The sequence below is a fragment of the Setaria viridis genome, chromosome 5 (genome assembly GCF_005286985.2).
Source record: "Setaria viridis chromosome 5, Setaria_viridis_v4.0, whole genome shotgun sequence".
Lineage (NCBI taxonomy): Eukaryota > Viridiplantae > Streptophyta > Magnoliopsida > Poales > Poaceae > Setaria > Setaria viridis.
In genome coordinates, this window is record NC_048267.2 from 43,353,924 (window position 1) to 43,375,812 (window position 21,889).

General features: G+C 43.6%; 3 protein-coding genes and 1 pseudogene across 3 annotated transcripts; all 4 read right to left on the reverse strand.

The window, feature by feature from the left end:
• Positions 1 to 105: 105 nt before the first annotated feature.
• Positions 106 to 3,292, reverse strand: LOC117857166 (probable carboxylesterase 16). The gene is made up of 2 exons (XM_034739678.1): positions 2,235 to 3,292; positions 106 to 959 (listed from the first exon to the last, which is right to left on the reverse strand). Exons 1-2 carry the CDS (start codon positions 2,936 to 2,938, stop codon positions 419 to 421), a joined length of 1,245 nt encoding a protein of 414 aa, XP_034595569.1. The 5' UTR covers positions 2,939 to 3,292; the 3' UTR covers positions 106 to 418.
• A 2,036-nt stretch (positions 3,293 to 5,328) lies between these two features.
• On the reverse strand, positions 5,329 to 6,813 carry LOC140222918 (uncharacterized; annotated as a pseudogene).
• Positions 6,814 to 7,388: 575 nt separating this feature from the next.
• LOC117859141 (uncharacterized) lies at positions 7,389 to 8,697 on the reverse strand. Its single transcript, XM_034742340.2, has 2 exons — positions 8,371 to 8,697; positions 7,389 to 7,690 (listed from the first exon to the last, which is right to left on the reverse strand). Exons 1-2 carry the CDS (start codon positions 8,636 to 8,638, stop codon positions 7,608 to 7,610), a joined length of 351 nt encoding a protein of 116 aa, XP_034598231.1. The 5' UTR covers positions 8,639 to 8,697; the 3' UTR covers positions 7,389 to 7,607.
• A 463-nt stretch (positions 8,698 to 9,160) lies between these two features.
• LOC117856808 (probable histone acetyltransferase HAC-like 3) lies at positions 9,161 to 20,834 on the reverse strand. The gene is made up of 18 exons (XM_034739220.2): positions 20,615 to 20,834; positions 18,869 to 18,968; positions 17,092 to 17,264; positions 15,879 to 15,984; positions 15,336 to 15,579; positions 15,075 to 15,254; positions 13,990 to 14,963; positions 13,403 to 13,678; positions 13,050 to 13,325; positions 12,140 to 12,268; positions 11,848 to 12,048; positions 11,615 to 11,757; positions 11,246 to 11,531; positions 11,021 to 11,160; positions 10,844 to 10,922; positions 10,377 to 10,721; positions 9,798 to 10,018; positions 9,161 to 9,683 (listed from the first exon to the last, which is right to left on the reverse strand). The coding sequence occupies exons 3-18, from the start codon at positions 17,244 to 17,246 to the stop codon at positions 9,629 to 9,631; spliced, it is 3,810 nt and encodes a 1,269-aa protein (XP_034595111.1). The 5' UTR covers positions 17,247 to 17,264; positions 18,869 to 18,968; positions 20,615 to 20,834; the 3' UTR covers positions 9,161 to 9,628.
• Between the last annotated feature and the right edge of the window lie 1,055 nt (positions 20,835 to 21,889).

Here is a 21,889-nt window from a genome sequence, read left to right on the forward strand (position 1 = left end):
CACACTGATACATATAACACAAAAACCTGATGAAAATGCAAAATATAGCATTCAACAAAAGGGCAAAAAGGCTGCATGTCACTGTAGAGCTGAATGCTTCACAACTGGACCACTGAGAACGATATATCTTTTCTCAAAAAATGGTAACTTCAAGCACCAGTAATTCCATAATACACAGAGGGTACAAAAGGAATGAAAGAATTGAGCTCTACAAGGGGAAGAGCATCGTTTTGAGTACATTCTACAACTTTGCACACTACATTTCTTTGATAAAAATCACCAAAGGACTCAGTACTCACATTAAGCTAACTGGTTACTCAGACTATAATCCAGCATCCCTTTCACCACCAGTTGAAAAAAGAACATATTGATGCTTCCCCGTAAAGAGTCTATTTCACATGCGTGATCTTTGCTACAACTAATACGAGAACTCATGCCCTCTGAGGGATATGTATTTCTTCATCCAAATGGCAATGTCCTCAGCACAGGCCTGGGCCTGTGGTGTCTTTAGGAACACATCCAGGGTTGCAAACTCATGAACTGTATCCTTGTAGTCGAGAACTGGTGAGTCGACATTAACCTTGCGGAGTTCCTCAGAGTAAGCAATCGCTCGATCTCTCATCCAGTCATGCTCAGCAATGACTGTCAAGGTCGGCGGCATGCACTTCAGTGGTGGGCCTCCTCTTCCAGGAGCCAGAGGGTTGGCCGCAGGGTGGTCTAGGTTGAACTCTTTCTCTGACAAAAATAATTTCCAAGCAAGTATGCATGTGGACTTGTCATAGAAATATGAATTAGCAAGCCTTATTTCCGAGTGTGTCGGAACACTCCCTATGAAGAAGGGATACATCAGAACTTGTGCAACAACCTTAATCGGGTCAAATAGCTTGCTATCTTCTACCGTCTTCCGAGTGACATAATCGGCAATATTGGCACCACAACTTGCACCAAGCAGAACACATCTGCACCAAGAAAAGGATACAGGGTATGGTTAAACTCCAATAATACCAGAATACAACAGTTACAGTTAGCACAAACGGAACTAAAACAGCCAACTGGATAAGGTAGCTTGCATGACTGAGATGACTAAGGCATGTAGTCAGTTTATTAAGGGTTTAACTCTCAGGTAGGTGAGATGAAGATGGTACATTGGCATGACACATGAACAATCATTTACAAGATAACAGTAACATAGGGAAACTGGAAAAGTGAATTCTAAATCTGATTCAGAGAATGCAGAATTTAAGGGATATGCTTACTCAAGTGAAGCACCCTATGATGAAATGCAAGACTTAACTGGTGTCGAAGTTCTAATTGTGTGAGCGCAAAAACTGAACCGGTGTTAGTATGCTTCGCCATGGCAGTTATCTACTCAATATGTAGCTTTGAAATGAATAAAACTTTGCACCAAAAAGATGCTCACAAGACAATTTTATAAATAAAAGGCCCTCAAACATGCCAAGTAAAGATTAAAATGGCTTTAACCTCATACGTATGCCAACAGTATTTTTTTTTTGGGGGGGGGGGGGGTAATGATGAACTTATACATGCAATTTCAGAGCTGCCTTTGGGGAACTCCATTCTACTATGTACCTTTGTACCCCATCAGGCTTCACACTAGAAGATAACAGCTAAGGCGCATGCAAATGGTGTGATATAGCATAATCGCATATGACATGTTGACCAAGCTTAACTGTCAACCATTACAAATTAAAATTTTGTCAAGGGACGTGAATGGTCGTGTTTGTTGAATTGGTAAACGAGCATAGATGACACACTAACTGCATAACATTCAAGCCATACAATTTAAAATTCTTACCCAGAATTCTTGGGCTCTCCCACTCATTGTCATTTTGGCATCGCAATTTTCATGTTCCCTACCCTTACCCAATGTAGAAGAGTGCAGCACAGCTATTAACATGGTAATGATGAACTTATATTTGCAATTTCAGAGCTGCCTCTTATTTATTATTCAGGGAGCTCCATTCTACTATGTACCTTTGTACCCCATCAGGCTTCACACAAAAAGATAGCAGCTAAGGCGCATGCAAATGGTGTGATATAGCATAACCTCATATGACATGTTGACCAAGCTTAACTGTCAACCATTAGAAATTAAAATGTTGTCAATGAACTTGAATGAGCAAGTTTGTTGAACTAGTAAACGAGCATAGATGACACAATGTAGAAGAGTACAGCACAGCTATTAACAGGGGGATTAGTACACTTTTTTTTACCTTGCAGGATCACCATGTGCAGCAATCCACGGCTCAACAGTGGACGCACCGAATGTGTCCACACCACTCCCGACCTTGCTCATCATGGCGAGATTCGCTTGCTTGGCGATCCACTTGAGCACCTTGACCCCGTCCTCAAACGCGGCGGGGTACCGGCTCTCGGGCGCGAGCCTGTACCCCACCGCCACGACGATGGCGTCGCAGAGCTTGGCCACCCTCCTGCAGAAGGCGTCGTTTGCCGCGGCGCTGCTGCTCCCAGTGACGAACCCGCCGCCGTGGAACTGCACGACGATGGGCAGCCTCCGCCGCGCCGACGCCGGGGCGCGCGGCGAGGAGACGGCGTGCGGGAGGTACCCGCGGTACGGCGCGCCGTTGGAGGCGGGGGCCGGGGTTGGGTCGCTGGCGCGGCGCGGGTGGGCGAGGAGGTGCGCGTGGTGGGACGGCGGCGGGAGCGTGGGGAGGAAGATGCGGACGGAGAGCGAGGAGTTGGGGTCGATGTGGAGGTCCTTGGAGGCGACGCCGTCGGCGGCGGAGAAGACCGGGTTCGCGGGCGCGGTGGCCTCGTCGGGGCGGCAGGAGACCCCGAAGGCGGCCGCGGCGGGGTCAGGGTCGGCGGCCCCGGCGGCGGCGGCGAGGGACTGGAGGCGGTGGCGGAGCCAGAGCTTGAAGAAGACGCTGTAGATCTTCACGCCGACGCTCGGCATGGCTCGCCGTCAGCCGGATCCGCGCATCACAGGGGGCCGATCCTCGGTGGTGGGAAGGATCCGGAGCGAGCCCTCGGCGCCGCCGCGCCGATTCCGTCCGGTTGCGGGGGGGATAGGATCGGATTGGGTCGGGTGGTGACGCGGGACGGGGGGGGGGGAGGAGTGGTTGGGGGGAGGGAAAAGCGAAGCAGACGCGATGGCGGGCGGCAGCGTGGGGGCGGAGGAGGAGGAAAGAGGCTGGCGAGGCAAGCAAGGAACTAACGAACAATCGAGAGGAAGCGGTGGTGGTGGTGGGTGAGGAGAGGAGGATGGGAAGGAAAAGACGGGGGAAGGGTTGTGGATGTTGGCTTTGTTGGATGGAGCCTGCCAACGTGACGGTGCCGCCGCCGGGTGCGCTCTTGATTCAATTCAAACCCCCCGCTCCGCTCCCTGGTTTTCATTTTCTGCCCTATTTTCCTTTTTCCTTTTGGTTTCTGGGTCTCGTGATTCAAAACGGATGGATGCATGATGTATCTGAGGCCTTGTGGGAACGCTTTCCTGTTATTTCACAATTTCGCCTTATCAATACGGGTTATGTGTGCACAATTTCGCAATACGGGTTATTACCATTTTCTTTCTTTTTCTCCTTATCAATAGTATGTTCGTAAGATCGTTTCGTTTCAAAAAATAGTATGTTCGTAAGATGATCATGCTATGACTCATGAGTCCACCATTCCGTCATAGCACAGGTCCAGAATAGTTGTTGACATACAAAAGGATAGGAATGCCACAAATCGATACGAAATTTATGGTCGAATTACTAGACGAGTGCAGAATAACTTAGCTTATCATAGTTAAAATTTGAAATGTGCTCAAATAGAGTTCAAATTTAAAAGGAGTGGGTAATATCTAGTTTTAAAGTGCTCGGAAATTTCACCAATGTTAGATCTGTTTAAAAGTTTGAAACGAAGGAACAAAAATGAAATGTTACCAAAACCTGTAAACTGAACCGGGAAGAAAACGAGGCTGCGGGAAGATTTTTAAAATATCTCGACGGAAAGGTTGAAAGCCCCGACGACAGCGATGGCGGAGACAAGATTCCAGCGCCGAGACCGATTTTCCTGACTACTAGTACATCCCATTTCTAGAACAAAAAAAAAATTAGCGTTCGCAAGCAGCGTCGTGGGTGAGCAAGCAGAACGGTCGCCTATCATGTGCTAGCTGTTGGCCTGTTGGGCTCGGTCTCCGGTTTCCGTTCCCGGAAACTCGCCAATCACACGCTCCACGCTGGGTCCTTGCCCCCATCCAGCTCGTCAGGCGTTTTCTGCAGCGACCTCTCCACCGCGGCGTGTTGACGGTGGATTGGTGAGGCCGGGAGCGCCCCGCGCGGCCGGCATCCGACGAGGCAGGCCGGGCACGCTGGCTAGACGTGTGTGTGTGACTCGGTACGCTACTAGGCCGGAGCGTTCGGTCCGTTATAGCGGATTCACTTGCACCGGAACGCTTCAACGGCAGTGGGCGGGGCAGACGCACGCGCCGCGTCAAACGACCGACGGGCCCGCGGTTTTCATCTCATCTTTTCCAACTCCCACCCGAGGACGCCGAAATCGACCGGGACGATTTATTGTCGATTTCCTTCCGGTAGCGTGCGGCACGGGGCTGGCCATGCAACACGGGCAGATGTTTCGAGTTGTGCGCAGCTTTGCATGCTGGAGGATCGTGTTGTTCAGCTCTTGGGACGGATGATCATCCGACGTATCGTAAACTCCCTCCTTTTCTCCGAATCAGAATTTAGAAAAAAAAACTATACAAGTGTTGGCAAACAATTAGCTAAGTTACACGCAAATTCAGTGTCTAATAGTCATACCAATAAGTAGTGTATTTTAAAAATTTAGTGATCAAAGTTTGTTTCGAAAGGTCTTATTTTTAAAGAGTAAAATACACAAGCGGTCTCTGAATTTGTCATAAGGTGTCATCTAGATTACTAAACTCTCAAAATGCATTTTCAAACGGTAATACGTTAAAAAAAAAGCTTGTACTTAGCTTGGGACACTACTGGATTAGGACAAAAGTATCAGAAAATATGCAAACTCAAACCACGCATAGGATTACAAGTTAAATAAATTGTGCAATCGCTTGGATTAGAAGGGTTTTCCATTACAATGCATGACCAAATGCTTATTTCAGTTTGATGGGAAGAATCACACGGGCGTGAAAGTGAATACTCCATCCGTTCCAAATTGTAGGTCGTTTTGACTTTTCTATATACATAGTTTTTGCTATGCATCTAAATATAGTGTATGTCTGCATACAAACATTTATGAACATAGGAAAGCTAAAATGACCTGCAATTTGAAACGGAGAGAGTACATCTCAAGTATTATCATAACTAAATAACAATTTTTCCCTTCTAAACCCACCAATCAAAAGAAATTCTAGTTGAACTTCCGATCTAGTAATTTAATTCTCTATATTACATGGTAACAAAGGGTTTTCTTTTTTAGAAACACCAACAAAGGATTGAGATTGAAAATCAAGTTCCAATGTCACTTCCCTCTTCTAAACTCTCTCGCAGAAGCAACGGCAGAGCTTGCCAAAGTAGCTCCTACGTGGAAGAAGAACCCGCGCCGCCTCGCCAAAGCTGATCTCAGGCTGCAGAACGCTGACCCTGTGCATCAGCAGAGACGCGTTCTTGGCGACGCTTAACTTGCGCCACGCGTCTTCCCGGACGTTGTACGCGTCGATCCGGTCTTCCAGGCGGAGGACGATCTCCTCGCCCTCCGCGGCGCCCTCCACCACCTCCACCGCCGTGGCGGCCACGAACGCCGGCGACAGGTCGGCGCCGTCCAACCGGACCGTCCTGATCCTCTCCCTCAGCCGCCAGCAGCAGGCCCGCGGGTCGGAGTAGTCGTCGAGCACCCACATCTCCATGGCTCCGGCCGAAGCCCCGTTGGCGAGGGCCAGGACGCAGAGCTCCCCGCCCGACACGACGGCGCGTGCCGTCTCCAGAAGCAGCCCCGGGCGGTCCGGCGCCGCCATGAGCCGGAACTTCTCGTGCGCCGCGTCGAATACGAGCAGCGCCACCCTCCCCGTCTCCGACAGCACCAGCCAGTGCAGGTTCCCGTGCACGCTGACGGGACGGTCCCGGTCGCTCCTCATGAAGATCAATGTGTTGTTTTGCAGGGGAGGAAGCTCTCGCCATCCGGCGTCGCCGCCGACCCGTAGGATGCGAAAGATCACGGGGGCCAGCAGGTCGACGCGACCGGGGACGGCTTCGTCGGAGGAGTGCAGGAGGTGGAAGCGGCGCGTCACCGGGTGAGCGTACCCGCCGATGACCCGGCCGGGGCGGGCACGGTGGCGCAGGCGTCGGTGAGCGGGTTCCAGAGCACGTAGGCGTCGGCGGTGGCAGTGGGGCTCGCGTGATGCGGTGGCGGTAGCAGGAACCGGGTATAGGGCTGCAAGCACAGGACGCTGTCCCAGGAGCCGTGGAGCCTGCACGCGAGGCACAACCCGAGCTCGCCAGGCCTGGGGAACGCGATGGCGCGTGGGGACGAAGGCACTGCCACGTTGCGGGGGGCGTTGCTGCTTCGGTGACAGCGGCCGCGGAAGAGGTCGAAGTTGAGAGCGGGGCCGTAGCGGCTGTCGATGCCGAAGTAGCTGCTGCGGGCATAGATGTGGAATATCAACGTCTCATAATCACGGAGTCGATTGCTGCAATATCCACACCAATCAACGCTTTGCTAAATTGTCTGTCATTGCTCTCTCTATCTTCCTTGATCTTCAGATTTATCTCAAAATTGGCATCACCGCTAAAAACAATTCATCTACTTGGGCCAGCCAGAATCAAAGATGCACCCTACAAGCGGAATCACAGAAAATGTCATCAATATATTCATTAGTGCGTGTCAAAGTCATTCACCATTAACTTGGCTTAAAGAATATAGGTCATACATGTGTTGGAACTCCGAAATAACCCAGCATCAATACAAGTTAGCATACTAATAAATAGAAATGAGGAAAATGGAACTGCATGTGGCCTGCCAAGATCTTCACGGAACAATGCGATGTTTTGACGATATATTTCATGGAACCTTGTTCATCATTATCTACTTTAAAGAAATATTGAAAATGGTTTTCATGACAGTTACAATGCCCACTTACATACTATGGCACTTTAATGACAGCAAAATGATCATACTATGCCCTGACAGATTTACTTTAAGTGACAACATTCCACAGAATACGTTGATGTTTTTTTGACCAAAAACTGCAGAGGAAAATCCCTCCAGTAAAATCGTGAATACATTAGTGTTATTGACAACCTAACCTAAAACTTTTACCAGAAAAGTGAAAATGTGCAGGCGAGCATGTGCAGTAGTAAGCAATGGAATCACAAGCGCGACACCTATGCCAATGTAATCTTCAGCAAAAGATATGCTAGAGGTCACAATGCAAAAATAGTAGAGTTTCAATATTAGATACTGACAAATCAATGATTTGCAAATAAACCCACAAAAGAGGTAAATATGGCTTTCAGCCTACATTCTTCAAATACCTCTGATTGGACAAGTTGGCAATTGTCCCTGTTGCAACGGAAGATGTGCGTAGATGCATTTCATATCCAAACGATATCTGACTATCACAGTACCATACACGTTGATAGGGTAGCCAACATCTGAGGACAATATCTTCAGACAGATACGTTTAATGAATCGGTCAGCTTGTGGTCATCTCGGATAAGTGAATCCATAAAGCGCATCGGACCATGTTGTGCTGAGGAAAAGGAAAATAAGGTCATTTACAACCAGGGAAGAATAGTATGGTACCAAAAGTAAGTATTTAACCAAAGAGATAGTAAGTCCTCTGTCAGCATAGCCTCATGTCCGGATTTTGTTCACACAGCAAGATTAACATTTACTTAGAGCCAGTCAGTGAAATGATGGAAGACAATTATAATAAAAGGAAAGGCAGTAATGATAGGAAATTAGGAATAAGAGTCAAGATGCTACACATGGCGGCATAAAGCATGCATTTCCCCCGTAGGTTAAAATGGGGAAAACATCAGAAAAGGCAAGTAAGGGATGACACCAGAGCAAATGCAGGCTACCAGAAGCAGTGTGTAGAGTGTAGACCCTATGCAAATAACCTAGGTGCTAGACAGTCGCAGGTCTTCAAACTAAACCGTATAGACTACATTTTACAGAAGAAATTCACTGTTATCAGACAACAGGAATGAAAACAAATATGCGTGCATATCATGAATAAGATAGAATCTAATTATCCGCATCATGAGCTCCCCAGTAAGTTTTGCCATGTGATTTTGGGATTTAGTGTTCTTATTTACAGCGAAGTCCTACTTCTGCTTAACGAAAACCACACATGAATGCAAAAGTATAGTAGGCTTTGGTATGCATTCTTCGCATATGAATGAAGGTCGGGAATAGAGGGATTACTCTCTTCATCAATGTCGAGGGTGCTGAAGTCGACGAACCAAACTCGGGTGTAGGAGCCGGATCCCATCTTGGGGTCGTACTCGAAAAGCTTTTCCATCATGGCCAATCTCAGCTCACCCCTCGCCTTTTCCTCCGGCGTGTCGTCCTCCCACGGCAGCTTCCCCCGCGGCTTCTGGCTCTGCTGCCGGCGTTTCTTCTTCTCCGCAGCTGCCTCCTCCGCGTCATCCTCGAAGTACATGGGCAGCCCGTCGCAGTCGTCGGCCGCCATAGGTCCCGGAACGGGAGGGTGGGCGGCGCTACCGCTACGTACGACACGCGGCCGGACCGGACCAGCCTATGTATTGAATCGCCAACTGACTAGGCCTCAAACGCACGGCCCAAAAATTTTTCACACGGACCAGCCTATGTAGCCCACCACTTGACGCGCGAGGCCCATCATCATTGCCCCAGGACGATCCTTAAGGTGTTTTTTTTTGTTTTTGGATTTTTTTAAAAAAATTAAGAAATGACGAATGAATATCTAACGTTGCACCGGTTGCAAACAACTTCATGGTTTAAACGTCCTTTAACCTGAGATATGGTTTGAGCAATAATTTTTTTTCTGAAGTTTCAGCATTATTGAATAATCACATGATCCAAGTTTTAGGCGACAGCTCGACAGCTCTGAATTGAAGAAGGGTAGAGGTAGGGCAGCGATCCTCAGATTCAATTAGAGTGACACCTGTTATGATTCTTATGAACCAATAATATGCTTATCAATGATGAAAAAAAAATCATGACATGCAAGAGGAGATGTAAATATACACATTCATTCATTCAATGAATTTGGATTTATCGCCACAGCACAGAAACACTCGACAAAAATGTGGCCTTGTTCAATACAATCTGGAACAAAACTGAAAGGCAATGAAGAAACAGAACATCTATCCTGTTGATCCACCTATATGTACATGATATATACGGACACTAAAATGTCAGATTGCCTAATGTAAGCTCCCGTTGGTAATTCCCTCAATGACATATAGGCCACGACCATTGTAGAAGCTCGGCGAACTGGCCTGCCTTTCTATCGCCAATGCCTGGGAAAACCAGCGGAACAAATAGTTCCAATGAAGCAGCCTTATTTACCTTGCAGTTCCATCCATCAGCGACGAGCAACCGCAGATTATTGCACTTTCATCAACAAAATTTTACTGGTTAATGAGGGGGAGAAATCCAATAGTGTATACAAGAGGTCAGCTTCTGATCCGCTGGCCTGCTACAACACAGGACCACCAAGCTTTATCTTTTCAGTCATGTATGCCTTTATATCCCTACAAGGATTACAAAACATTTGCGGGTGAGCTAATGGGTGGAAGTGGGGTCTATCGAGCAATGCATGCATTTCAAGAGAGGAGTTGAGCAATTCAGATGAGTCATGGTTTTACCTGCATCTGGGAACCATACAGTTTGCGTCGTTGCAATGTTTTGAGTGCCTTAGCAGAAGTTTCCACATGAAGACACACTTGTTGCAACCTCCCCAGTTGCGGGCACGGATATCACATCGAACGCCATGGAAGAACAATTTCTTCAAGGTTAAACAAACTTGAAGAGTGCAGTTGCAAGGATCAAAGCATCTTGATGCATGCACAAGGCCTTCAACGTAGTCCTGTTTCGGAAGTATGCACAAGGTTCATAAGAACACAAGAGTTACTATCATGTACGAACCTGAAAGCCAAGAACAACTATGGAACCAGACATCAATCAACAGAAGTAATGCTTGGAGAATAACACCTTGACACTCTAAACATGCAACAGCAAATTTCACATTAAAAAATCCTTTTTTTAAGTTATGTTCTAAGAAATAAGGGAGCAATTCACCTGAGATCGTATGGCCAAAATCATCTTGTAAAAAGAACACCAAAATAAAAGAATGCCAGATAAGCTCGCAAAATTCTAAACTTTCTCAACTAGGGAACACAACATAAGATATTTAGAAGCTCCGTTTACTAATATAAGAGGGATACCTGTATAGCATTCATCTGCATTGTTTTGCTAGCATCAATCTGTCTTAATTCATGAATATGCAAACTTTCACCATTTTGTTTGTAGCATGGATCACAAAAGGTGCAGCCTAGGCACTCTAGGCATCGCCACACCAAGCATTGATCCACAGCACAGTGGCAAGCAGAACAAGTCGAATTGTGTAGGTAATAAAGAATCATCATCGTAGAATGTTTTGCCCGCCGGATGGTATCAAATTGGAACTGGTTGTCTTGACAGTGCTTCAAGAAATCTATTCTGCTGTCAAAATACTTGCTTTCCATTGTTGGATCTCCATCGTCAGTCTCCGGAAGTGGTTCTACCTCTATCTGTGGGACAGTAAGCTATGGTAGTTAGTATATAAATTCCACCATGCATCTATTAAAAAGAAGCGTGTTGCTGCCTTAATGATTGAAAAAATCGATCCCAGAAATGCAGTTTGCGTACATACTCTTTGAAATGCATGCTTCTGTTTTGTTGTGGCTGGATGCCTGTCCTTCTGTGCTGTATTCTGCTCCTCTGCATGACACCTATGAAATCAAGCAATAATGGGTGCCTTATTGACCGAGAGTTAACAAGGTATAAAACCTCACAGCTCAGTACAAAACCCAACTTACGAGATGCTTACCTGTCACAAAGATGGAAATTTTTACAGCTAGTGCAAACCCAACTTCTCCCAGATACAATAGGTTGGTGACAGTGCTTGCAAAACTGCTCTAGACAAAGCATGATGAAGTCTTCTTTCATGGTGCGCATCCTTTCTCCAAGCTAGCAACAATGAAAAATAAGATGTTAGGTACCCACGAATTGCTTGAAGGGCAAGAACATCATAAGCAATATAAAATAAAATAACCTTGTGCACAAGTAAAATATCTTCAAGGTTTCCTTTTCTGTCGTCACGTTTGGCAACACGTAAGAGCCTTCCTACTTGTGTCCCTTGCTTCTGTGAGGTTTTATCATCTTTCTTCTCAAGGAGCCTCTCTGCTTCTCCAGGCCAGAAATCATTCTCACAGTATGGCAAGCGTGCTGCTGAAATATTGGCCTTGCATTCGTTGGTAGGCTGAAGGAAAAAGTCAGAGAGTGTATTACGCTCCACAACTACCCCCTCCTTAACAGCCTTTTTGATCAAGTTCTGATACCTAAAATTATCAATAAAATAGACCATGAGGACCCATAAAATATATTAGGTTTAATTCATTGATACCACGTTAAGAAGGCAAACCAGCTTCGAAGCTTGTCCGACTTGGGCATCTTTTGTACTGTTGGATGACAATATAAAACATAATCATCACGCTTCGTAGATGGGCAAGTCCAAATGGAACAACTTACGAATCCTCGTTTCTTGCAGTAGTCCAGATAACCAATCTACGATAAATATTATAATGATCAAACTCAAGAAACATAATCTCATTGCAGGCAGACAAATATATGTTTGGTGATTTGCAATTCTCATACCAAAATTTCATGATAGACAAAAGTACGGAGAGCCTCCCCACTTGCAGATTTGATTTCAGGCCTGAAGTACTTGACAGAGTCGATATATGCAAGATAAACATGCCTTTGATTTGGTGATGGGCAATCTGAACCGTACTCTTGTACATACATGGCGAACAGGCAAACATCCACACCTTCAATCTTTTGAAACAAGAGAATTGCCTATAGAAAAGACATAGGTCAGTTAAGATAGATATAATTATCCACTAAACTCCTAAAAAAGTTATTGACCAAGTAGCCAACCATCCTGTACCTTTGATTTGTATGGAAATTCTCCAGGATACTTTTCTTGTTTAAAAAATTCATGAAAACGAGGTTGAACTTGCAGTACTCTGTCAGCTGAAGATACTACTCTAACTGCAAGACCTTCAACTCGTGGTACCTAAAAGCACCAAGGACAAAAGTCAAATAAACCTTACGCGGAGCTGACATCAGTTTGCTATGCAATTCCTAGAGACTAAAGCAAATTAAATACAGCCAACATCGATGGTCTGATAATTCTAAGAAAGCATGTGGAGTCAAGATGTGAATAAGCATCAATGATCATCTTCCTAAAAAAAGCATCAATGATCACAATCTTCTCCAAAGTTCTAAACTTCCTAAGTTATGGACAGAATAGTTCTACGACCTGGATAGCTACATCAAAATAAAGGGTAAAAAAATTGATTGTGTCAACTATTATGTGTGCTGACCATCCTTTCATGGTGCCCAATGAAATGTAAACACAGCACAATCTAAAAAATACATTAATACTGATAGTCAAAAAGGAAAAGAAAAATATGAAAAGAAGCCTATTTGTTATATATTACAAAATAAATACGGTTATCACGCATCATCAAGACCAATTAAATGTGCATTGCCAACAACGACAAAGGACAGCAGTGTGATTATTATAGAAACAAAAACACAAATGCATTTCAAGTGCAGACAAATTTCCAGTGATGAATTACTGAAGTACATTGAAAATTATAGTAAAAGGACTAACACTTGTATCTGATCCTAACAAGGATAAGAAAGACCCCGTAGAACACACATATACAGAAAATTGAAATAAGATTACGGGTTCAATATAACTAGAAGTGAAATCCTTAAGTATAAACTCAATAGTAGCAGGTATGAATGAGCCTTAGTTTCTTATGTCATTCGAAGTTTCAGATATTTACCTCTTCAGCACCTTTTGCTGAGGCATTTGCCCTCTGTTGCCTGTCCTGCTCAAGCCTCTCAGAAAGCCTCTGCTCAATATGATCACTTAGTTTAGTTCTTGGTAACTCCCGTGCTCCAAGAACAGTGGATGACTCCAGTGCATGAATGTCTCCACTATCTTTTTCCTTCAAAAAACATTTTGCACAAGTATATTCAGCCTTCGCCCCTTCACACTTTCTGTTAAAAAGAGCACAGATTTCATGCTGCCAAGCTTTGCATTTGTCACACTGGACCCACTGAAATGACACAGTCAGCAAAAGATGAGTATTTAATGAGTGCATAAGGATAGCTCAAGAGATGAAAAGAACATTACCCATTCAGCCTCAGCATCTGTTTCAGCATAATTGAATCTCTTCACATATTTAGCTCTGGAACTGCTTAGATGGTGGCATTTGCTACAAATAGAAGTTTTATCCTTTCCATTTTCAACTTCAGCATAATAGCACCCTGTAGAATTTATTATTTTGAAACAGAGAGCACAAAATCGCGGAGGTGGTTCAAAAAGAAGCCTCTCCATCCCACAGAAACTGCATGTATTCTGATCAGGCAAGCCTTCGATTAATTGGATTTCTTGAGATATCACCTTGCTCTAAAAAAGAAAGGAAAATCATGAGGGATGTGAACTATGGCCCTAAATAAATAGTTAAAATCCTGAATGATAGAATTGATCCAATCTGAATGAAACAAAACCTTAACCATCACATGCAAGATTCTTGTTTGATCATGTAGCATCAACATACTGTGTCCCCAAGCAATCAGATAGTTATATCATAATGTGCAAGGTAATATATAACTATCCGATTTGCTTGGCAACATAGTATGTTTGATGCTACAGGATTAAAAAAGAATCAAGTCTACTCAGAGTTACAGAAAACACAGGAGGTCCATATATTCACTCACCAGACAAGTATGCTGGTTTATTAGACTACTCAAGTGATCTCTAAGCTCCTCAGCAGTTAATGCGTAAAGTATAGAAGCCCCTCTTTTTCTCCTGGAACTTATATTGACCTGATTCGCTGTCTGATCCAATGCAACAGTCTTAGAGTCTTTCATCTCAATGTCACCCTTTACACAGTGCAATTCTTCTTCTGCAACAACATCCATGTTATGTACATCTTCACTACCCTGTTCTAGCGTATTATTGGTGTCAGCATTAATGTCACCTGACGAACTGCAAGGTGACTTTGTAGGTAATTCCGTGATTTCTGATTGTACTGTTTCACCATATGCATGATTCTCATTCACAACAGGCTTTTGCTCTTTTGGACTCTCTGCTTGATTGACATTGACAAGACTGGGAACATCAGCCTTCAGGCGTTTTGCTGGACGCTTGCCATAAGATTCATCTGAAACAGTTGAAGATGGCTTTGACACTGTGCTATTTGATGTCTGCTCAGATCTCCCAACTCTTTCTCTCTCAGGGTCACAAGGATCACAATCTGTCATGAAGCAGCACTGGTACTGGGCCCTGGGTGTGCTTAAACTTGAGTATTTCTCCCTGCACAAATCTTCACAGTCTGACACACGACAATATTTCCCTTCCACTTCCATGCATCTGTCAAGATGACATTCTCCTTTGAGATACAATTCATGCCTTTCAGTTGTCCTATTTGATTGAATTGACAGCTCTACTGGCTGGCTCCATGCACCATCTAACTCTCTCTCATATTCTCTATGTTGTTGAAATGACTGTCCTTCACCAGTGGAATATACATCAGAACCTGCAGAAAGTTTTTGTCCAGATGCTTTAGAGACAGAGTCCATCGACGATCTTATCATTGCACTGGGACTTGTGGTTGGATCACACACGGCTGATAAAGGACTGGAACTCCCAGACATGGATGATATTGGACTATCAACAGGATGAGCATCACCTGGCGAAATTTGCCCATATCATTTATGATGTGATGACCAAACCAAATATGGGAAGTGCAAATGGTTACAATCAAATCAAATATGTAAAACAACGGACGCAAATAATTTACCTGGAAAATGGTCCTTTACATGGCCATTTGGCAATCCATCACTGGCGATCCCACCAAGGCCTGAACTACATTTTGGAGGCACTGATACACATGGAGAAACTATGGTGGTCCTAAAGCTTTCGGGCCTCACTGTAAGAGGAAAATTAGCAGCTGCCACATTGTAATTATGTGGTAAATATCCTGAAAAAATATAACCAATAAATAATCATAGATTTAAAGGCATGTTGTGAGATAAAAGTAAAACTCATCATCCTAACTTACTCTGAGAAGTGAACATAGTATGTGTAGGCACGTCTCTTGCACGTGCAGGCAAGTTAGTAAAACCAGGGGCAACTACATCATGATAGACACTAGAGTCTGTCATCTGTATCCCAGGCAGCTGATGTAAATTCTTTGTCGATGCAGCTGCTGAAGATACCCAAGAATCTCTGTGGTTTCTATACGATACAGAACTGAGCAAAGCATCCACCCTAGCTTCTAGAGTGTCGAGATCCATGTAACGGACCTGATATAGAAAAGGGCTAGGTGTTGGCATGACATTATAAACTAATAAGATATTTAGTTATGCAGTTACAACAAAAACTTAATTGGGCATATATATAATTATACAGGTGCAACAGTGAATTGAAATATGCAACTGAAGCAAAAAAAAAAGGACAAAGTACAAGAATAGCTAATTTTATTATCAGTTAGCCTCAGTCAAACATGTAGCCATTTCATACGGTGATGTAATAGAAGAGCAAGGATCGGACCTAAATTTTTAGCATGCTATATAATGTACTGTAGTTCCATGGCGGCACTAACCTTTGGAGCACTTCTGTAGAGTAATTCGTCAATGTTTCTTGAAATTTTCAGAAGGTAATCTGGGCTGAATTTAGCAAATAGTTCCCTCTTTCCCAAGCAACTTGCACTGGATAGAAGAAAAGAAGCATCAGAAAATACTGTTGTTAAAAAAATATGCTGGCAAAAGGAAAGGAATGGGGGAAATGAGCCCAATATCTCTTTTCAAGACATTCTCTAGAATTCCTGAAGAAATTTTATCTACTGAATTATGCAGGAAAAGATTTACACCAAAATAGATAAAAATGAACCAAAGCATCTCTGTTCAACCAACTTCTAGTACTATTACTTGAAAAAAAAAATTAACCTACTGAACTATGCAGGAAAAAAAGATGTACACCTTGAACCAAATCATCTCTGTTTCAACAACCCTCTAGTACTGAGAGTTAACTCACAAAATTGTTTATATGTACTAGGAATCAAGTAAAATTGCACAAGAACCAAGTAAATGTGCAGCTAGATACAAATAAATACATCTCACATCACAAATACAGTGTAACAGTAATCTAACAAGTATAAGATTGACCATGCTGTATCAGTAAAATACAAACAAAATAAAAAATTCATCAGCCTTGTAACAGTTCAAAATGAAAGCATAATAGACGAGTATATGATGCAGGCTACCTAGGTGAACCATGTACAATACCAGAAACAGTATCAGTTGCTGCTATCAGATACTTGCATACAAAATTCCACTGGAAATTGACAGCTCATAATGCTTTTTTCCCCTGAATTTTCTGCCCACAAGAGAAAATACACCAGCCAATCGCTTGGAGCTACTTAAAGAATAGATGATTCTGAAGTACCAAATTTCAAACGTATGGCCAACATACTTTAGATGTCAATATATGAACTCATTGCATTTATGTTCACAGAAGTACGGAACCACGGAACAATGTATGCTCACATAGACAAAATATGATTGCTTGTTCACAACTGTATAGTGTTCGGGGAAAAAATATGAGCATATATCTACCAAGCATGATTATGACTCATGAGCATTCCAAGAATTAAATGCATTGAAGCAGATGTGTCAATTCCTAGAATGTACCAGTATTGACATGATTGCTTGTTCACAACAAGCGCCCATATTAACAGCATCTAGTCATTTACAAGTCAAAACTTACATTTTTTTTGTGGTTTCCAAACTATGGATGTTGGTGGTTTCCAAACTTACATTTTTTGAATGACAATGCTGCGAATCGGAGAGGTAGACTGATCCATGTTATCCGGCTGAAGCATATCAAAATCGCTCGGTGACATCTGTTGCCGAATAGAAAAGCTGCTCGGTGCATTGGAGGCCATAACTTTCCCTTGCAGGGTTTGAGTCATTATGCTGGTAGAATTCACCTGAAATGCAGAAATTCGTCATTTCATTAAGAGATCAATCAGCAGCTGCTAGCACCCACATAGTGATGACAAGAGACAGATCACTAACGCAAAGCAAAGCAGCAGACGATAAGCCATAATAGAAACAGAATATACAGTCATTGGTCTGAAGCAAATTGCCTAAAACAGGTAAACATCACACATAAGAACACAAGGAGCATGCTCTGAGCATATACTACGGCCCGCATTGACTCTCCTATGCCACAGGTGCTATACATTGCAACCAATTGTTGGCCAACCAGGAAGCCACAGCAAGCTTTACTGCGCAATTACTAAAGAGACAACATAAGGATTTCAGAATGCATCTATAACTCCCAATTCAACAACTATCAGTATCATTTTTTATTTTGTATTTTTCTGACCATCAAACGATATTAGCAATTATAAAATACTCTAAAACAACACTACAAGATCGGGCAAACCAAACAGGGCAAGGGCATGAGGCATCCATCGTGAGCCGATTCCCAACGAAAATAAACAAGAACCCAAGAAAACCCAACTAGGGGAGCCATACGGTGCCCGGACTTCTGTGGTGAGAGGTGCCACCGTGCCAGATCGGATTGGAACAAGCTTGACATGCGGGGCAGGGATCAGGAGCAAGGGCATTACCTAGTTCTCCCATGATGGAGATACAGCAGGCAGGTCCTGGCGCTCTGGCCTCTCCATCAGCGGCGTAGATGGGTACAAGACGGTCAGAGTCAGACAAGGGGAAGAGGAGAGAGAGAGAGCGGAAATAAGTCAAGGCAGTGGGGTCCACTCAGCGGCCGGACTGACGGACTCAAGGCCAATACCCGACCTGGAGCTCGAGTAGTTGAGGGAGGTTTTTGACTTGTTTGGGATCGCGTTTTTTATAGTAATGAGTAATTAACTTGTTTGGGAGGTTTTGAACATGTTTGGGATGTGTTTTTGGCGGGTGCGAACAGTGGACAGGATGGGGCGGATTATTTTCTTTTTTTCCTAGAGTTGTGTGCGGATAATATGTGGCCGGGCAGAGGAGGTGGCCAAGATGGAGAGCCGTCAGCCATGTAGCGGCAGGACACGGGCCTGTGCATTGCACAGCTGTGATCTGAGAGAGGGGGTTGATCGGATGCTCAAATTCATGTGCTTTCAGCTTCGATGGGCTGGGTGGCTCGAGTAGTTGGATGGGCTGATGGCCTGGATTTGGGCCTGGTAATCGATTAGCTTTTGGCACACCATTATGTCAGCATGTTGTGCAGGCATTACCTAACAACTGGCCAATTTTCTATTGATTCATCAGTCATTTTTTTGTCCAATTAAAATAACACATGTCACAAGGAATAAGATTAAAATGGACAATTCTGAAGTTTACCATACTGAACAGCACTAGGAATAAGATATACCAAATCAATGATGGCACAACTTACATAAATAGCCAAGGAAAAATGGACAATTCTGAGCACAAGGAATGACATACACCAAATCAATGATGGCACAACTTACATAAATAGCCCAGGCAAGATAGTTCGCAAACTTTTTTGTTCAATAGTAACAATGACATAAATTTAAACCTTAAGAGGCATCTTTTTTTATTTTATAACTATTACCTTATATCACTTCCTCTAAAGAGTATTTACTCATATATCTTGTCGCTGGCAGGAATCTGCTGGCCATCCTTCTTACGATCTTCAGTTCCAAATGAACGAACTGTAACAAAAGGTGGCCTGTTAATACAATCAGAGTAGACCCAAAGGAAAAGAACAAAGAAAACTTTTCTGAGCTAAAAGAACTATACAAGTTAGCTCCAGGTAACTTGTTTTAATCAAAGCTCCAGGGAAAAATTATGAAAGGTTTCGGACTTGGGGGAATACGAAAGCCAATAAGCCTCCCATACAAGAGAAACTCTTGGTGTCTTCAAGGACAAACAAAACAAATGTAAGTTGCTTGCTGTACACTCTTTTGAAATGCCTAGGCTCAAGACAGACATCATGCTTAAAACCTAACTGGGTTCAGGCAGCCATCTAGGCAGGCTAGACAACAACATTGTATAAATTGAAAAGGTTTTGAAGGATATTACTCAAATATGCTGGCATTAGATAAGGATAATACTCAAATTAAAAAAGGATCAGATAGATAAGTACTAAATAAATATAGGATCCAAACCTAGTAGCTGTCCAAATGCTATTAAAGTTTATTATTTCCTCCAGAAAAGAATTAAGGTACACTGCATGCGACTTTGAAGTTCTCATGGATTTGACTATATTAAGACTGGTAGAAAATACACCTATCTCAACATATAATAGGTCCGGAAGACAGACCCATGCCTAGAAGACAGCTTTTGCCCGCTGGTCACTAGGAAAAGAAGCAATTAAGACTGGTAGAAAATACACCTATCTCAACATACAATAGATCTGGAAGACAGACCCATGCCTAGAAGACAGCCTTTGACCACTTGTCACTACCAAAAAGAAGCAAATCGATTGACAGCTTGGCCACAGATGTGTGCGAGAAAACATGCAATCCTACCGTCTCTTGGAAATACAACAAATAAGCACACAAGGCACATGGCATTAAGTAGAAGCAAAATCTCAAACAAGGGATATAGTTTGGATCTGAAGTATGTGGGCCTAAAAGTAAAACATCTGCCTTTTTTGTCCACACTTAAATAGGTGCACGGCAACTAAACGTAGTGGGACCCTGGAACACGTTCCGTTCTCGCTTTTGGTGTAATAGACATCCCAAAGGTGGCAGAGGTTCCTAGCCCTTTCAGCTTACAGTTTTAGGCACACAGGAGTTTGAAGAAAAGGTGTGTACTGCCAATGAAACTCCAGCAAGTGGAGCAGGATTATTCTGAATGGGCAAAACCAAGAGGGCTTTCCATATAACCAACTAATGTGCAAGCCTAGCTCGGAAAGTCGTTAGGACATGCATAACCTGCACAACTTACTGCAATTTTCACTGTATTAAAGCATGTGCCTAGCTTATCGTGCTATTATATTGTGTAAGCTAACAAGATGTCAACAACTCAAAAACATGTACTAGAAGCTCAAGCCAACCACGATCTTTGCAAGTTCGCATAATTTGCGCAAGCGCAACATTCAGTACACATTTTAGCATTAAGTATCCATACGCCGCCTAGTTTACGAAATAATTAAAAATTGCAAGTGGGTGAAAAGACTGAAAACCTAACAGAAATCCTGAAAAGGAAAATTCCAAAACCTAACCCGAACGAAAAACGGGAGTGAATCCATAACCCTGACGCATCGTCCCATGCCTCTCCGGCTGCCCCAACAGAGTACCCCGAGCCATCTAGGAAGAGAATAGAGGGAGGGCGAGGGACGCAGGCATCCTACCGTTTCTGAGCCCGATGCTGGAGCTGGGTTCCACGGTGTTGACGGTGTAGAGGGTGCCCTCTACCGGATCTCGCTCATGGACGTGAGGCTTATCACTCTCCCGGTGTACGGACTCCGGCGCGCCGCCGACCGCGCCTAGGGTTTCGATCCCCTGCTTCCTCTTCGCTGGTTTTTTTCCCCTCTCGTCCTGACTATTTTCCGTTCTTTTCAGAAAAGCCCTTCTCTATCGCTCCTCCGCGTCGTCTCCCCCCGGAAATCTTTACGCCGTACCCCCCTCTCCCTCCTCCGGCCCAAAACTTTGAAACCCTACATGTAGCCCATGTAACCTTTTTTCTTAGAGGATGTTAGCCCATGTAACTCATAATAGATAGATGGAAAGCACCACGCGAGGCCCATCTTCCGCACTAGCGCTGCGGCCCAGAACGGTTCTAAGGCGGGAATCGTGTCCATAATATTGGAAATTGATGCTATTTATAGTAGATAAATGACTAGGATGAGATGGAGAAAAAAGCAATTCGATGGATGTGAAAGAACATGAACTTTCTCCCTTCATCCCAAATTATAAGTCATTTTAAATTTTCTACAGGTCATACACTGTATTTAGATGCATACAAATACTTATAAACCTAAAAAATCAAAAACGACCTCTAATTTGAAACGGAGGGAGTAGATGATAAAGATGAGGTGGGGGAACAAGCCAGCTACCACGGAAGAAGCGGGGAATAGCAGTGTGATAATTTTTGGGATGACTAGCTATATCAATAACGGAGCAAAAGTACCAACATTTTGAATGTAGTAGGGGATGTTTGGATACGAGGTGCTAAACTTTAACAGTGTCACATCGGATGTTCGGATGCTAATTAGGATGATTAAACATGAGCTAATTATAAAACTAATTGCAGAACCCTGTGCTAATTCGCGAGACGAATCTATTAAGCATAATTAATCCATCATTAGCAATGGTTACTGTAGCACCACATTGTCAAATCATGGACTAATTAGGCTTAATAGATTCGTCTCGCGAATTATACTCCATCTGTGCAATTAGTTTTGTAATTAGCCTATGTTTAATACTCCTAATTAGCATCCAAACATCCGATGTGACAGGTGTTAACTTTAATAGGGGTATCCAAATAGGGCCTTAGTCTACCATTTTAGATATACTACTTCAAAATTTTAGTTATACCATTTCAATATCAGCTTGTAGAATGTTGAACTAGATTATAAGAAATGTAAATCTAGTGTTTCATGTGTTGAATCTACTATGTTGCTCCT

Bases quoted from the DNA above. Each gene is read 5' to 3' on its own strand.
- LOC117857166 (XM_034739678.1), bottom strand. From the start codon at position 2,938: ATGCCGAGCGTCGGCGTGAAGATCTACAGCGTCTTCTTCAAGCTCTGG. The intron at 960-2,234 runs GTAAAAAAAAGT...TTCTTGGTGCAG, and splicing joins GCACATGGTGATCCTGCAAG to ATGTGTTCTGCTTGGTGCAA.
- LOC117859141 (XM_034742340.2), bottom strand. From the start codon at position 8,638: ATGGCGGCCGACGACTGCGACGGGCTGCCCATGTACTTCGAGGATGAC. The intron at 7,691-8,370 runs GTAATCCCTCTA...CCTTTTCCTCAG, and splicing joins CCTCGACATTGATGAAGAGA to CACAACATGGTCCGATGCGC.
- LOC117856808 (XM_034739220.2), bottom strand. From the start codon at position 17,246: ATGACTCAAACCCTGCAAGGGAAAGTTATGGCCTCCAATGCACCGAGC. The intron at 13,679-13,989 runs GTGAGTGAATAT...TTTCTTTTTTAG, and splicing joins TAAACCAGCATACTTGTCTG to AGCAAGGTGATATCTCAAGA. The intron at 11,758-11,847 runs GTATGAGAATTG...TATTTATCGTAG, and splicing joins TTGTCTATCATGAAATTTTG to ATTGGTTATCTGGACTACTG.